The 15430-nt window shown below is 52.5% G+C and overlaps 1 protein-coding gene across 3 annotated transcripts in view; it reads left to right on the top strand.

The window, feature by feature from the left end:
- Positions 1-15430, top strand: part of ERGIC1 (endoplasmic reticulum-golgi intermediate compartment 1) — a 102013-nt gene that overhangs the window by 49167 nt on the left and 37416 nt on the right. For 2 of the 3 annotated variants that reach the window (XM_053226468.1, XM_027034588.2), the window contains one exon: positions 4812-4884. In XM_053226468.1, the coding sequence (XP_053082443.1) occupies positions 4812-4884 (73 nt within the window). Of the gene's footprint in view, positions 1-4811; positions 4885-15430 lie in introns of those variants that run through there. The other variant, XM_053226469.1, reaches the window with a different exon arrangement.

Raw genomic sequence — 15430 nt, 5'->3', positions numbered from 1 at the left:
CCTGATATGGGGAATACATGAGTTCAGACCCGTCAAGTGTAGGGTATGTGCTAAGCTCTCAGTGCCTGGACTACACTCCTCTGGTCACTGACCTCCAGGAGCCCCCAGCCTGTGAGGGTCCATGCCAGCAGACGCTCTGATGCTTTGTGCCTGAGTCCCCTCGGAGAGGATACCCAAGGCCCATGAGAGGAGAGGGGGTTCGACTTGTTTCTGAGCCTGATCACAAAAATTCAAGTAAGGTGTCCTGTCCCCTTCCTGCCACCAACCGATAGTCCAGACCTCTGCCTCACAGTCTCTGCAGTCTCACCCTTGTTAATGGATGTGTAACAATCAGGTCTGGGTCCTCCTAGAATTTTTAAAAAGCACATTCAGGCTTTGATATACCTATATCGTTGTTTTAAGCAGAGACGGGAACCTACTGCGTGGACCTCTCTTCCCGGCCCTTTTTTCAACTGCCGTAGGCTGGACACCTTTCCTACCAGCACGTACACGGCCCGCTGCATTCTTCCCTGCAGCCGCATCTGGCAACCCACGGTCGCCATCATCTGCGCGACCCACAGTTTACGTAACCAGTCTCCTGGGAGTGGACAGTCTCGATTCCGATTTATGGCTGTTGCAGACATCCTTGTCCATATATTTTTATATCCTTGTATGGTTATTTCTGTAAGGTAACTTTTCCTAGAAGAGGAATTACTGGGTCAAAGGGCATGTGTGTTGTAAAATTTAGAAGGTACTGCCAGATGGCCCTCTAGGGACGTGGTCTGATTTGCGGTCCCGGCCACAGTGTGCAAGACGGCAAATTCCTTTACACGAGAGGAAAAAGGCGTGAGGCATGGGAAACCAGCCCTTAGCTACCATGTAGTGAACAAATATTTATTAACTAGGTCCCGGGGCCAGGTCCCGTACCAAGTACCGGGATCATGTTGATGAATGGTCTCCCGTCTTTGTCCTTAAGGAGCACGTGGCCTACCAGGGCAGCAGACACGAAGCCACACCATTTCATGACATCTTGATAAGCGCTATTAATAACTGCAGGTACAGGGAAGGGCCCTGGACACTCACGGATCAGGGTTTGAATTTTGCCTCCTTCGCTGAAGTGGCCATTTGGCCTTGAACAAATTCCTTGACTTCCCAGAGTCTTGGGTCTCGGGTCTTGGGTCCAGTGCCCCCCTTTGCCGGCTGCACCAGGTTTCCCAGTCACACACATTCTCTAGGGGTCACATTCCTATGGTCCACTGCCTGAGTCAGTTTCAAAAGAAGTGTGGTGTCAGAGAGCCTTAGCTTCTTGCCCAAACATGGATTGAAAACCCTCATCAAGCCTTCAGTATCACAACGGCCTTTCTGGTTGAAATACTTCATACCTGCCTTCATACCTCGTGTTTTTCATTCATTCATTCATTCATTCATTCATTCATTCATTCAACAAGTATTTTTTCTGTACCTTCTCTGAGCCAGGCTAGACCCTGTGACCATAGTGGTACTGAGACATTGTCCACCTAGTATGGGACGATGGTAGGGGGAGCAGTCACAGAGGGTATATGATCAGGGCTGTTGGACACTTGGGTTTCAGCTGAGTAGACTTGGCATTTATCGTGTCCACCTGCTGGGGTGACCAGGCTTCATCCAGACCTTGAACAGAGCACACAGATTTCAGAAGGAAGCCTTCCATCCCTGTCCCCCACCCCCCCCACCCCCAATCTGGACAGAGTTAGAGTGTTGGGGCCCTTTTGCAGGCTTAGGGCAAGGAAGGCAGTTAGAAGGCCTGGATTGGTCTAAGTCAGCATTGACCTTCAGAAACGCCTCCCTACTTTGTGCCTGTCCATGACAGCATGCGATGGGTTGCTGGGGCTTGAGAGAGGTGTGAGAGGGATGAAAATGACTCTGAAACATGGGTCCTATGTGATACTGTTTAGGAAGATTCCAGGTGAAGGGTGTTCTGCCTGGTAGTGGGATTCTTGACCAGTTATCATAGCTGCAGTCTGCAGGTGAGAAAAGGAAGGATATGAGCCGGGAAGTTGGGATTGGTGGCTGCAGGAGTGCAGTGGATTTTTCCAACAGCTGGAGAAGACATTTGAAATGAGTTTCTATGCCACAAAAGCAAGCAAGCAAACATGGCCACTCCTGTAAACTGATGTGGCATGTATTTCAGACATAGGCTGCTGAGTGAGCAAAGCATGGTTGAAAAGGATGTATATAGCTTATGCTGCAGTTGGCTTAGAGAAAGAAAGGAATTGTGCATATATGTTTCAGTGCTGTGGAAGGACGCAAGACCGTAACACTGATACCTTAGGGCAGGGGGCTGCAGATCAGGAGTGAGAAAGGGACTTGACACACTATACCTGTTTATGCAGCTGCATGATTTTTCTCATCACGTGCATGTGTTACCTCTTCTGAAAAGAAACAAAAAAAGTAAAACCCTTTAATACTGCCCTATATAGTTCTTTTAGTGTTTGAAGAATTGGGGAGTCATTCTAGGATCCCATATGTTGGTCTGGTTTTAGAGGTGTAGGGACTGTGGGGATGTCCCTGTCTTGTTCTTCACTTGGAGTCCTAGATCTTGGGGTTTCTTTTCTTAGGGCATTGTCTGTAGAATTCATAGGATCCAGGCCTGTCTCCCCACCCACCTTGCCAGGCCAGTCTCTTCCTCTCTGAGCCTCCATTTCTACCTGCTGCGCAAGGGTGCGTGCCCCCGTCAGGCGGGAGTGTGAGGTGACACGGTAGCTGGTGACACTCCCACAGCAGGGTGCCTGGTAGTGGCCCAGCAAACATTTGTTCCCTTCCTTCTTTACTTAGAAGTCATCTTTTTGCATTTTAAGATAGATAGATGGATGGATGGATAGATAGATAGATAGATAGATAGATAGATAGATAGATAGATAGATAATGACTGGTTTCAGTGTTTATCACAGTTGCTCAGCCAGTCCAGGAGCAAACCATCAAGAATGTAGGAGAATCAGCAAGTGGGACCAAGAACTTTTTTTTCTTTGCAGGAAACTAGGGGTCACCCCATTTGTCAGTCAGCCACCTTCCCCAAATCACCAACTCCTCCAAGGACTCCCTGATGAAAGTCCTAATAATGAGCGAATGCTTGAGCCTTTATTACCTTCCAGGTACTATTACAAGCCCAGTTTCTCTGTTGTGGAAATTCTCAGAGAAGCTCCATAAGGCCTGTTGCCATTTTACAGATGAGGAAACTGAGGCAGGGAGAGGTAAGTAACTTAGCCAGAGACCCGTAGCAGGTGAGCAGTGGGCATATTTTGCAAACCCTTGCCCACTGCATGCCTCTGTGATAAGCCCAGGTGAGGCGTGCTCAATGCTCACTCTCTGCTCTTGGGTATTCCCTGCCTATTATTCCCTCCTGTATGCCAAGCCCCAGGCCAGGCACTGGAGCTGTGGAGTTTCTGCCTTCAGGGATATCAGTTTAGTGAGAGAAACAGCCACAAAGAGCCGGTAAAATGTGGCAAGTGTGAGAATAGAGGCTGGGAACAGAGGAAAGAGTGACCAGCTCCACATCTGGGGATGAAGAGCCTCCTACCAGGAGAGACTTTTGAGCTGGACCTCGGCCTGGGAGCATAGAGAGGAGTTCACTTCACAGAGAGGATGACGAGGAGGAGGGGGAGGAGAGGGAAGAGGAGAGAAGATGGGAAGGACGTTCCTGACAGGAACCACAGGAACAAAGGAACAGAAATAAGACACATATTTACAGAACACGTGGCTCAGTGTGGTTGAGTGGTCAGATGTTGGGGGAGTATCAGGAGCTGGGGCTGGAGTTCAAGGCCAGATCCGGGCCACTTGTTATGTATTGTCCCTGGGAGTGGCCCCAGGGGTCACAGATTTCCACCCTGGCAGGGGCCGTTGACCAGATAAATATGAGTGACATGGGCCAACTCTGGAACTCTCTTCCACTCTCTACATTTCAGACTTTTATAGAAGAATTCCTTCCATAAAGAATTGTCCCTTCTTTTGAAACACAAGTGTTCAGTCTCCTCACTTTCTGACCTCTGATGCGGACATGGGCACGCCGTTGATGGTACCACTGGGGGTGGTGATAAATGGCTACAGACCGTTGGCCTTGGCCTTGGAATCAGGGACTCAAGAGGGGGTGGTAGGGCCTGTGGCAAACTGGTGAGCCTCAGACCCCATTGGGAACCAGGGCCTTAGTGTTCTGGACTTTGATGTGCAATCAGATTGTTCAGTGTCAACTCCAGATTTTGAAATACACATCACTGGAGCTGAACAGAACACATTTGTGGGCCACCAGTTTGCAGCCTCTGTGTTTTTTAATGCTTATTTATTTATTTTTGAGAGAGAGAGAGCATGAGAAAGGGGCAGAGAGATGGGGGGGCAGAGGACCTGAAGCAGGTACTACGCTGACAGCAGCGAGCCCAGTGTGGGGCTCGAACCCACAAACTGTGAGATCATGACCTGAGCTGAAGTCAGACACTCAACCCACTGAGCCACCTGGGCGCCCCATGCAACCTCTATTTTTGACTGACCTCTGCATTAATATGCTCTTGTGGAATGAAGTCAGTCTGGCCCCCTGGAGGACCTGCCTACATAGGGGGTCAGTCTCTGGGAAGGTCACATCAGTACCAAAGGAAGTCCTCCGGGAGCAGGGCTGCTTAGACTAAGAAGGGGCTTTGGACGGTTGGTGGGGCCTCTTTCCTCCTCCCTCTAAGCAGCTTTCCTTGGAGGCAGGGGTGGAGAGGGGAGGGATAGGAATGGGAGGGGAGGGGGGAGGGGCCAGCCCACCCACCCCCCAGCCTGTGCCCTCCACCCTTAATTGTGTGTCTCTGTATTGTTCCTTCCAGTCTCTATCTGCTGCTGCCTCTTCATCCTCTTCCTCTTCCTCTCGGAGCTCACCGGATTCATAACGACAGAAGTGTAAGTTCCATTCCCCCACAGGGGATATTCCAGAGCTTTCTGGGACCCCAGAAGAGAGGAGACAGGGGCTTTAAAAAGAAGCAAGACCTCTGAACCTTCTAACTCTCATTTCCAAGCCCATGGCGTCCATCGCTCCTCTGTTTCTTAAAAGGGTTTTGAAGTTAGAGCAAAAGCAAACATTGCTTTGTTGAAGCTGAAGAGAAAATCTGGGTTCCGTTCTGTGGGGGGGCTTCCTGGGTCCGCAGATGACAGGAATCATTTGCCCATCTCTGCTGTCCCTTTGTTTGGCCAGTGGACTTTTTTCCCTCTGAATCATCATAGGGTCATTTGATGTTAAAGCTGGAGGAGTTCAGAGAAACGGTGCTGCTTCCTACCCGAGGGGGGTGGGGTTGCTGACATCAGAGCCCAGCCCCCCTCAACTGAGCCCCCTTCCCTGTTCTCAGGCCCACACTTAGTGAGGAATCCGTGTGGGCTTCCTGGCAGTGATTGACGCATTGTGAATCGATCCCCAATTTCTAGCATCATCCGTTGCCCGGATAACCTAGTAAATGCTGTGGGGTATGTGTAACACAGAATGCCATTGGAATTATTCAGTCACAGCCCAGCGGCCGCCCTGAGGTGGAATCAGACCCCAGAGCTTCCTGCCTTGGCCACTGGCTCAGGGCTTCCAAGGCTCTTCGTTCCTGTGTTTACAACCCAGAAAGTCATCACAGGGCTGGGCCCTGGCCACCCACTCCCCTGTTCAACACTGGAATTTTCTTTTTTGCTCATGGAATTTCTTGGTTTCCTTTGCCTCCCTCTCGGCCACAAGACAATAGGAAACTAAAAACATAATTGCTTAGCCCAAGACGGGCCTTACAGCTATGTAAGTGTTACCACCTTTAGTCCTCAGATAGCTCTGAGAGGTGAAGGGATTTGCCCAGGGTCGTATAGTTAGGAGGGGGCTCCCAAGGCCCACCAGTCTCCTGAATCCACAGGCATCTCAGTCTTGTCTGTTTCCTACCATCACCCTCTGGCCAACTAATTTCTGGTTGTAGCCTACACTGGTATGGGGGAGTTTGCCTTCCCTGTCCCTCTGATCCTGTTTTTAACCCTGATGGCACCAGAGCCCAGAGGGTCTCACGGAGTGGTAGAAAGAACTCTGGACGAGGCATTGGGAGACCCAGGGCCAGGTCCCCATGCTCAGTTGCCACCTTGCTGTGTGACCCTGGACAGGTTTCCAAACTCTCTGGCTCTCAGTATTGCTGGCCAAACGAGAGGGTGCATTAGAGTCAAAGCTTGTAGGTCTGGGGAGGCTTGTCTGCTTCCTAAGACATGACCTCCTGACCACGCAGGGGTCAGAGAATGTTCTTTGCCCCACTCAGCTCCTAATGGGGGGTGGCTCTGTGTAAATTTGGGCCACTGGATGTCTCAGGGGCCACCTGAATTGGAATTAGAAACAGGGACAGCAGCAAGAGATTGAGAGCTACTGTGTGCCACGTACCTGCTGGTCTCTCCAGGCTGCGCCCCCTTCCCTGGGGGTGGGGGGGGGCTGCTGTTCAGGTCCCTCGTGTTCTGAGCAAGGTGAGTGGGGTACATGTGTGAAAGCAAGGAGGGAGCCCCAGCTGTGTCCCAGGGACTAGGGAGACTTTATATATTCTGGACAGAGCCAGTGAGAAGTGCAAAGGCCCTGAGGCAGGAATTACCTGGTGTATGTACAGAGCAGATAAAGAGCTAGTGTGGCTGGAGCAAAGTGAGCAACTGGAGAGAGTGTAGAATATGAAGTAGGTAGGACCAAGCTGGGGTAGGTCCTGTACACTGTTGTGTATTCGTGGGCCTCATTCTTGGTCCTGAGCTCCCAGAAGTCAGAAACCAGGTCTGCCTCCTTCCTTGCTGAGTGGTTCCCTGCTCAGAGGAGTTGAAAAAGCCAACAGTGAGCACAGACCATCAACAAGCAAGCAAAGCTAGAACGTACATGAATTAGTGAAAAAGACTCTGAAGAAAAAAAAGCAAAGCAGGAAACAGAGAAGGTGTGTGATATTTGTGAGGTTTTAACAAAGTTGTTTACCAGAAAGGTACTTAATGCCACACCTGATGTACTTTAATATGGATCTGTAGTTCTTCATGCTACATTTATTCACTTCACATTTATTCCCCATCTAATGCTAAAAAGGTTGTGAGGCCACCCTCAGCACCTGGCATGTAATAAGCACTCCACGAATGTTAATTTTCTTGTCCCCTCCCTTGAGCTCAGAGCAGCCTCCCTCGCCTCCTGCTGACATTGAAGGGCAGCTTATTAAGCCGTTGTCAGCTCAGCCCATGGTGAGGCAATGGGCCCCCGACAGGTGAGTTGTGACTGGAGCAGGTCGTGTGCCACCTGCTGTGTGAAGAGCCACTCAGGTGAGCTTGGACAGCTTGTTCCATTACCCAGGACAGGGCTCCCTCCTTTCCAAAGAGCACAGTATGTTCCCGCTGCTCTGCCTTCTACCCTGTTCCAGGGTTACCCTTCCTGACCCCTGGGGGCATCCTGGACACTAGAAAGATGAGGGGTGAGTGGGGTAATCAGACTACGAGGGCCATTCATGGTGTGTTTGCCATTTGTCTGGCCCGTGCTGAGCTCTTCCCCATTTGCTGTGTGAGTGGCCGGAAGGAGGGAGGGAGGCGGGAATGAGAAGAGAAACCCGTCGGTAGCCCAGGGGCCAGAAGCTCCATCTGTGATGATGCAGTGGCCCTGACGCCCCTCTCCCCCTGCTTCCGTGTGACCACGGTGCAGGAGTTGCCCGAAAGGAGTCTGTATGGGTGAGGACTGAGGACGTCAGCGAAGAATCCAGAGGTAAAAGCATTGTTCCTGGTCTCCTATCAGAAGTTTCTCTGACCCCTGGGAAGGCCTGCCAGTTTGGGAACACATGAAGGTCCCAGGTCTTCTGTAATGGATGTCGGGCCCTCCCTGGCAGGTTTGTGACCACAGTGGGTCAACCCCCCACACTCCCCATCATGAGATTGTATCCCAAGGAAATGAGGTCACTGCTGGTGGGATCCACATTGCGCCAACCCTGACCCGTGGTTATCAGTGAGTGACCTAGGACACTATTCTGGCCCAGCCCGGTAGGGAAGGAGGCCTGTTTGTTTGGGTGGTTGGACTCTAACCTGGGCTTTAGACAGGCCATTAATTATCCTTGGGAAAGTGGCCCCATAGGGGGTGCTGTGTGGCTTCACATTTCCAGGGGAGCAGCCCCCCCCCCCCCCCCCCCCCCCTTGCTCAGAGAACGTGGCTGCAACACATTCCAGTCTATGACTTCCCAGGCTTGGCTGCTTTTACTTATTAACCTGATGAGGATCTGTAAGAAGAAAATGTAGTAGCTGGAACTCTCCACTGATAATTTACAGTACGATACAATGTATTCTACTTTCCAGTCACGATTTATACTAGGCAACCACATGCCCAGCCAGCCAGCCAGCCACCTAGGTTCGCACTTTACGGTGATCGTCTCGTGTCGTCAACACAGAACCCCTTGAGGTGGGTTCTGCGGGTAGTCTTAACCCCACTTTATGGCTGGGAAAACTGAGGCACCAGGAGGCGAAAGCCACAATGAGGTTAGTAAGTGGTGGGGCCACTCCAGTCAGAGCCTCTGCACTCCTGCCCTGTCATACCATGCTTTTCTGCCCAGAGCATTCTGGACCCCCAGGTGCATGGGAGCTGCTGCTCTTTGGTCAGAAGAGTTGACCTGAACATTTGGATACACCTTCCAGGGTGAAGTGGCCAAGCAGGCAGTTGGAACTCCAGGAAGCCATTGCCCGCCTAGCGGGAACTGGGTGGTTACCTTGAACTGTGTCCTCAGATGCTCCATAGCAGGCCCCCAGTGGGGAGGCCGGTAGCTCAACCAGGAAGGATGCCTGGATGTCTCCCTCAGAGCCCGGTCACCCACTCTGAGGCCTGGGTTGTGAGCTAGGGCCCGGTGAGAGACCCAGGGTCGTCTCATGAAGGACAGGCCGGAAGGCGTCCGAGCATGGAACGACTGGACTGGCTTCACGCTGCAGCGAGGTCCGCTCTTGTGAAGATGAACTTGGGGCAGGGTGACCCTGGAGGCCAGACTGGACAATAGCTGTGGAGAGGAGGGTGTGGGCAGGACTTGGTGGCCGAGAAGGGGTGGTTTTGGCCCTCCACCTGGTAGGGAATAGATGCACTTACTTATACCTGGAGGGTAGGGATTTAAAACAAGGTCCTGGGGACATTGCTTGCATAACTTCCATCCCTCCCCTTCCACCGCAAGCCCTTGCTGTGGGCCTACTGCTGTGTAAGTTTCCATTAAATCAAATTATTAAGCACAGAGGTCAGCGACTTTGGGCAGGAATCTGAACTATTCAAGTGCTCTTCTAAAAGCAAATAAAATTGTTTTCCATAGATGTCATCAGACTCACGCCTCAGCCTAGAATTTCAGGGCCCTTCGTTACATTCCACCTACGCTCCCCCCCACCCGTACCTCCCCAGTCCCTCTCTTCCTCTCCCTACATGGCCACTGCTTACTGACCCCCACGCAATCCAGCCAACTCCCTGACGCTGTCTGGTGTCCCCCGACTGGAATGTGCCCCCCTCTCCTCCATCAGCACACATTGGTACCTCCCCCTGTTCATTCTGCAGGGGTGGTGATCTCGTGCTCTGTGCTCCTGGCTCAAGAGAGCCCTCGTCCCGGTCAGTCGGGAGGTCAGATGCAGCAACCACCAGGGCGTGGCAGGGGGAGGTGTTAGAGGGAGGCTTGTAGGGCACAAAGGGGATGGACCCTTTACACCTGCTTGCCCTGTGGGCACTTGGGCCATGGGTGCAGTTGGGATGGGCACCTGCAGATTATCGGAAAGATGATGACACCTGCATCACAGGTCTCCTTGGGGGACACTTGTCCCTCAGGTTTTCATTGATTCCTTGCCCCATCCATCTTAACGCGGTGGAAAGAGCATGGCTCTGGGCTTCCATGGCTCCAGGTTCAGATCCTGCCTCTGCCTCTTCCTGGCCATGTGATCTTGGCCAGTCTTTTATCTGTCTTGCTCTGAGCCCGGTTTCATCCTTGTGAGAAGAGAACAGTGACCCTACTAAACATCTTCCTGCTGTGGGTATTACATGAGATACTACATGTGAAAGTCTCCGGCGTCGTGCCTGGCACCAGCCAGCTGCTTAGAACTGGGACATCTTCGATTCCTTATAAGCAGGGCCACCTTTTATGCGGGCCTTAGAATATACCAGGGGCTGTGCTAGCACCTTACGTCCATGAACACATTTAATCCCTATGACAAGAAAAGCAGCTTCTGAGGAGAACGAACTTTGTTTTTCTGAGTTGCTGCCTAGGCATTTTACAGTGTGATAACCCTCCTCACACCCAGAGTCTGGACACTAAGATAAGGACTTGAGTTCAGCATGCCCGCCATGAGTTCCCGCCTTTATTTTGCCTGGGGCATCTTTCAAAATAGCTACTGAAGAGTGAAGCCGGAGGAGAGTTAGTGACCTCTGCCCCATCATAAGGAATAAGTGCTTGCTACCCTGTTCTCTCTCTCCCTCTGGCTTCTGCCCTCCCCTGGCTCCCTGCACGCGCGCGCGCGCGCGCGCGCACACACACACACACACACACACACACACACACACACACTCCTGGGATCTGTAAGTAATAAATCTCGGGACTCTTTCTTCCTTTGTGTGGGTGTATCGAAACTGTGCCTTCCATCAAAACGACCCTGTGGGTTTCACTTCCCCAAAGTGGGAGCTCGGATGCTGAGGGAGCTACCTGGCCGCCCTGTGGGTGGCTTGTGCCCCCTCGTTCAGCAGGTCATAATCGGCATATTCTCGATGTAATGCACCAGCTGTGGGCCCCTCAGTAATCCTTGCCACAGTGCTGTGAGGTGAATGCCTGTTGCTACCAACTCTGTAAACACTGATAATTATAAGAACAGTAAAAGCAGCAGACACTTACTGTGCCGTACCTGTGACCGCCCCTGTTTTACATGTGGGGAAACCGAGGCTGGTAGAGGCAACACCCCCTGCATTATAAGGTCAGTCAGCTCGTAGGTGGTAGGGCTAGGATTTGAACACTGAGAGTCTGGACTGGCATCACGATGCCTTATGCTCTTTACCAAGAAGGGCCCGAGCCAGGCCCTCAGATTGGTGAGGAACATACACCCCCCTGCCCTGGGGAGCCTGCAGCTTTATCGCTCACACCCCTGGGAAGCAGCCCGAATCCTGACCCCTCTTTTGTTCTGTCTCCCTTCTTTCTTCCTCTTCCCCCTCCCCTCCCTCCTGGTTTTCTTTCCTTCTTTTCAAGACGTATCTATAACTTACAAATAGCCAAGCGCATAAATCTTAAAGGTGAGACTTGATGAATGCTTGCCTCTGCTTATACCCGTGTCACCATCACCTCATCAAGACAACACATCTCCGCCGCCTGGAAGGTTCCTTCGTGCCCCCTCCCAGTCAGTACGTCCTGCCACCACCACTATTGTGACTTATTACCGTAGATTAATTTTGACTGTCTTCAAACTTCATAGAAAACTTCCCAGTTTTACAGTTAAGGAAACCGGGGCTCAGAGAGGTGAAGTAACTTGTCCCAGGTCCCCCCCCCCCCCCCAGCTTCTTAGTGGCAGGAGGTGAGCCTACATGTATCTGCCACTGCCCCATGAGTCTTCTCATCGCCCTTGCTAGTGACAGGAGGAATCAGGCCCGAGAGTCTCCAGATAGCAGTAAATCCACAAAAAAGCTTGTATTGTCCCTTCAGGTGGGCTGATTTCTGGCTGTCCGTTCACCTTTTAAAATCAGTTCAGCCCCAGCCAGTTTAGCTAGCCTTGGCAGGCTAAAGGAGGGCTTGCAGTGCTGGCTGGGGGTAGGAGGACGCCAGCAGCCCTGGAACATTCCGCTTTGGATTCCGAAGGTGGATCTCTTGGCCTCCTTGGGCAGGCGGCACAGGTGATTGAACTTCGTTTATCTTGCAGCCTGGGGCCCTTCAGGAATGCACTGGGAACAGCCAGTTCTGGCCTTACATAACCAGACTGGCCTATGCTCTGCAGGCCAGTGGGCTTTCCACCCCTCCCCAGCACCTCAGCCCCTTTATGCTAGGTGGCACTGGAGAGCCTGGGCTCCATGGGCTAGGAGAGGCCCCCTGGGGCCTCGAGGGTGAGCTCACCTTGGTGCCACACCTGGCATTCACCTCTCTGTGCACTGAGGTCACCTCCAGAGGATTGCCAGGGGATGACATCATCCCACAATCCGCCGGTGATGTGCTGAGTCCCCACCTCCGAGGTGGGAAAGGTGAGTAGCTACAAGGAAGAGTCTCGCTAGTTTGGGAAAGGAAGCTGGGGGCTCTCCCTCTCCCTTGGTGACCATTCTGTTAATCACCCAGTAGTGTCATTACTCAACAACCTTCTGGAGTTGCACATCAAGGCTGGGGTAGAAGTTGGGTGCTAAAGGCCGAGGAGGAGCCCTTTTGGCTGTGGAGATGTCCATCCTCCAGCATACCCTCCTGTGGTCCTGCTTGCTCCTTTCCCCCTGGCTAATTTGTTCTCTTTGTTCTCCGATGGGGGCCAACACTATGAGCCTGCCAAGTACAAGCCCCTGTCTCTCTTCCCCACACCCTGTGTGTGGCCTCAGAGGGCCTGCCCTCCTCCCCCATTTCCTCCCTTGATCCTAGATGTTGAGGGCGGGAGGGAGGGGAGACAGCATGAGCCCTAGAAAGTCTGGGGCTCAGGCCGAATGCAGACCTAGGTGGGATTTTAGCTCTGCTATTTCCTGCTGTGTGACTTTGGAGAGGGCACTCAACCTCTCTGAGCCTCAGTTTCCTGATTGTAAAATGGGGATCAGGACATTTTCACAGGATCGGATGGGAATAACATGAATGCACATAGGCCCAGTTGGGATTTTCCTGACTTCATGGGCTGGAGGCCCAACAGTCTGAAGGCCAAACCACATCTGTCACTCTCTTGTCTTCAGGAGCATCCTTGTGACCCCTGCAAGGAAACAAGCCCCAGGTGACTTTTTGAGCCCACTGTTTCTTTTTTTTCCTACATATTTTTTTTTAAGTTTGTTAATTTTGAGAGAGAGAGCATGCATGTGTGAATGCATAAATGTGTGCATGTGCACCAGTGGGGGAGGAGCGGAGAGAGAGAGGAGGGAAAGAATCCCAAGCAGCACCGAGCCTGATGTGAGGCTCAATCTCACGACTGGAGCCCACTATTTTTAAGTTTATTTATTTATTTTGAGAGAGAGAGAGAGAGAGAGCAAGCGAGCGAGCAGGGGAGAGGGGCAGAGGCAGGGAGGGAGAGAGAATCCCAAGAAGGCTCTGCATCCCATGTGGGGCTTGACCCCACACACTGTGAGATCATGACCTAAGCTGAAACCAAGAGTCAGAGGCTTAACCGACTGAGCCACCCAGGTGCCCCTGGACCCCACTGTTTCTTAATTGAGCACCAGCTACATCATATTAAGTGCTAGGGGCATAAAGACAGGCTCTGTCTTTGTGAAAACAAAATGCCCTTGCCCTGACCTGACTCATTCTTTCCCAGAGATGTGGCCATGTACAAGGCTTTCTTAGAGTCTAATTGCTTAGAGCTGCAAGCCTTTATTTACAGCCTATGGACTGGACCCTAGTTAATGCTTTCAGTAGCCACAGCCCAGCCACTTCAAGCACTGCCCCCCTACCTGCCCACTGGGCCGAGCCTTTAGATTCGGTCCCCTCTCCCCTTGGGGAGTGCTCTGGGAATCAGAAGTGGCCTTCAGACACGGCCACCCGGCGTCCACTCAGCGGCTCTTCAAAGATGCCTCTGCGACACTTCGAGCTCAGCACAGCCGTTTGCAACTCAGTGCCTTTCCGTCCTCACTGCTCTTCTTCCAGGAGCTCCCAGCCCAACAAATGTTTCCAGCAAGACACATGGCGGTCTGCCTGCATGCCTCCCTTGAGCCCCCCACGGCCCATAGCTGACATATCTGGCATCCCTCCCTCCCGCGCCCCCCTCCCACAACACACCCAATCCAGGCCATCTCTTGCCTCCCGTGTGGTTTCCCCAGTGCACAGTGGCCCCTCCGGTCAGTCTTCCTTGCAGAGGAAGCCTGTTAAAGGGCAAGACTGACCATGCGGCTGCACTCTGTCTGGATGGAGTGTGAAGGCCTTACCAGGGCCTCCGGGCCTCCCTGACACAGCCCCTGCCCATTCTCCAGCTGCATCACAGCCCACTTCCCTTCGCTCTACGCTGCAGCCACAGTGACCTTTCCTCAGTTCCCCAAAATAGCTACTTCCAGGCCTCTGCACACTCTGTCCCAAAGATCCTCCCCTCCCCCACCCCCACCTCTTTGCTGGGGCAGCCTCCTCCTCCTTCAGGCCTCCGCTCCCATCTCCTCAGAGAAGTCCTTCTGGCCCATTCTCCCCAGAGGTCACTTGTCCTGTTATCCCTCCCTTGTCACCCCACAACTTTCCAACCAAGCAATAATCATAGTTGGTGGAAGGTATTTTTTAAGGAGGCGAGTGGTGTCTCTAAGGTTGATGAAGACAGAGACCGTGTCTGACTGCGTTACCCACTGTCTCTAGTGCCTGACAGCAGGCGCTCGAAAAGTATTTGTTGAATGAATTCACGTTGCCGACAGGTCCTGTTGTGGCGCCTTTGTCCCAGATAGCAAGGTGGCACGACTGTCCATGGGGCCCCCTGCCCCCAAACTGTGCCTCTCTTCACAAAGACCTGAAACCTGTGAACGTGTGACCTTACGTGGCCAGAGGAACTTTACAAATGTGATTGTGTCGAGTCTCTCGTGCCAGGGAGATGGCCCTGAGTTATCTGGTGGGCGAGATGAAATGACCAGAGGTGCTGTACGAGGGAGTTCGGAGGCCAGAGAGGAGTGAAGATGCTGTGTGGTTCTACTGGGTATGAAGGTGGAGGAGGGGCTATGAACTTAGGCAGCCTCTAGAAGGATTCTCCCGTAGAGCCTCCAGAAGGAGTACGGCCCCGCAGACCTGTTTTATACTGTGGACCTCCAGAAGTGCAAGGTGATAATAAACGTGACTCGTTTTAAGCCATCAGCTTTGTGATAATTTATGCTGCAGCCACAGGACACTAATAAACTAGTCACGTCTGGTTGCATCTTGGACCTGGTGTTCGCCCCAGGGCTTTGTGAGGGCCGAGCATCGAGGATGAGCGCCCAGGGAATCCCCACTTCCCAGCTGAGTGGGAGATGGTTCCAGAGAGTAGGGACTAGGGTACCATATGCCTGGAGGTACCAGGCCCTGCGGCCTAATAAGACTCCCATTTTTCACTCAGGTGTTCAGACCACCCCATTAACGGTAGGTGGTGATATCCCACTCGAAGATGGGCTCTGCCGAGCTCACATAGAAAATGGCAGGGCTGGGATTGGAATTTGAATCTGTCTGACGCCAAAAGCCGTGCCCGTTATCACCACCCCAGCCCCCTCCCTCTGAGTGGTAAGGCCAGTGTTTGGAGAGGCCCTCAAGATGGGAGCCCTGCTCCCCTGTGCCTGAGCAGATAGGCTTCCCCTAGATGGGTGGTTGAGCAGTGGTCACCAAGGGAAATGGCTCCTGGCTGTCCCCGG

Source organism: Acinonyx jubatus, chromosome A1 (assembly GCF_027475565.1).
Source record: "Acinonyx jubatus isolate Ajub_Pintada_27869175 chromosome A1, VMU_Ajub_asm_v1.0, whole genome shotgun sequence".
Classification (NCBI taxonomy): domain Eukaryota; kingdom Metazoa; phylum Chordata; class Mammalia; order Carnivora; family Felidae; genus Acinonyx; species Acinonyx jubatus.
Note: the sequence above shows the minus strand (reverse complement) of the source record. Positions and strands in the feature narration are given on the sequence as shown.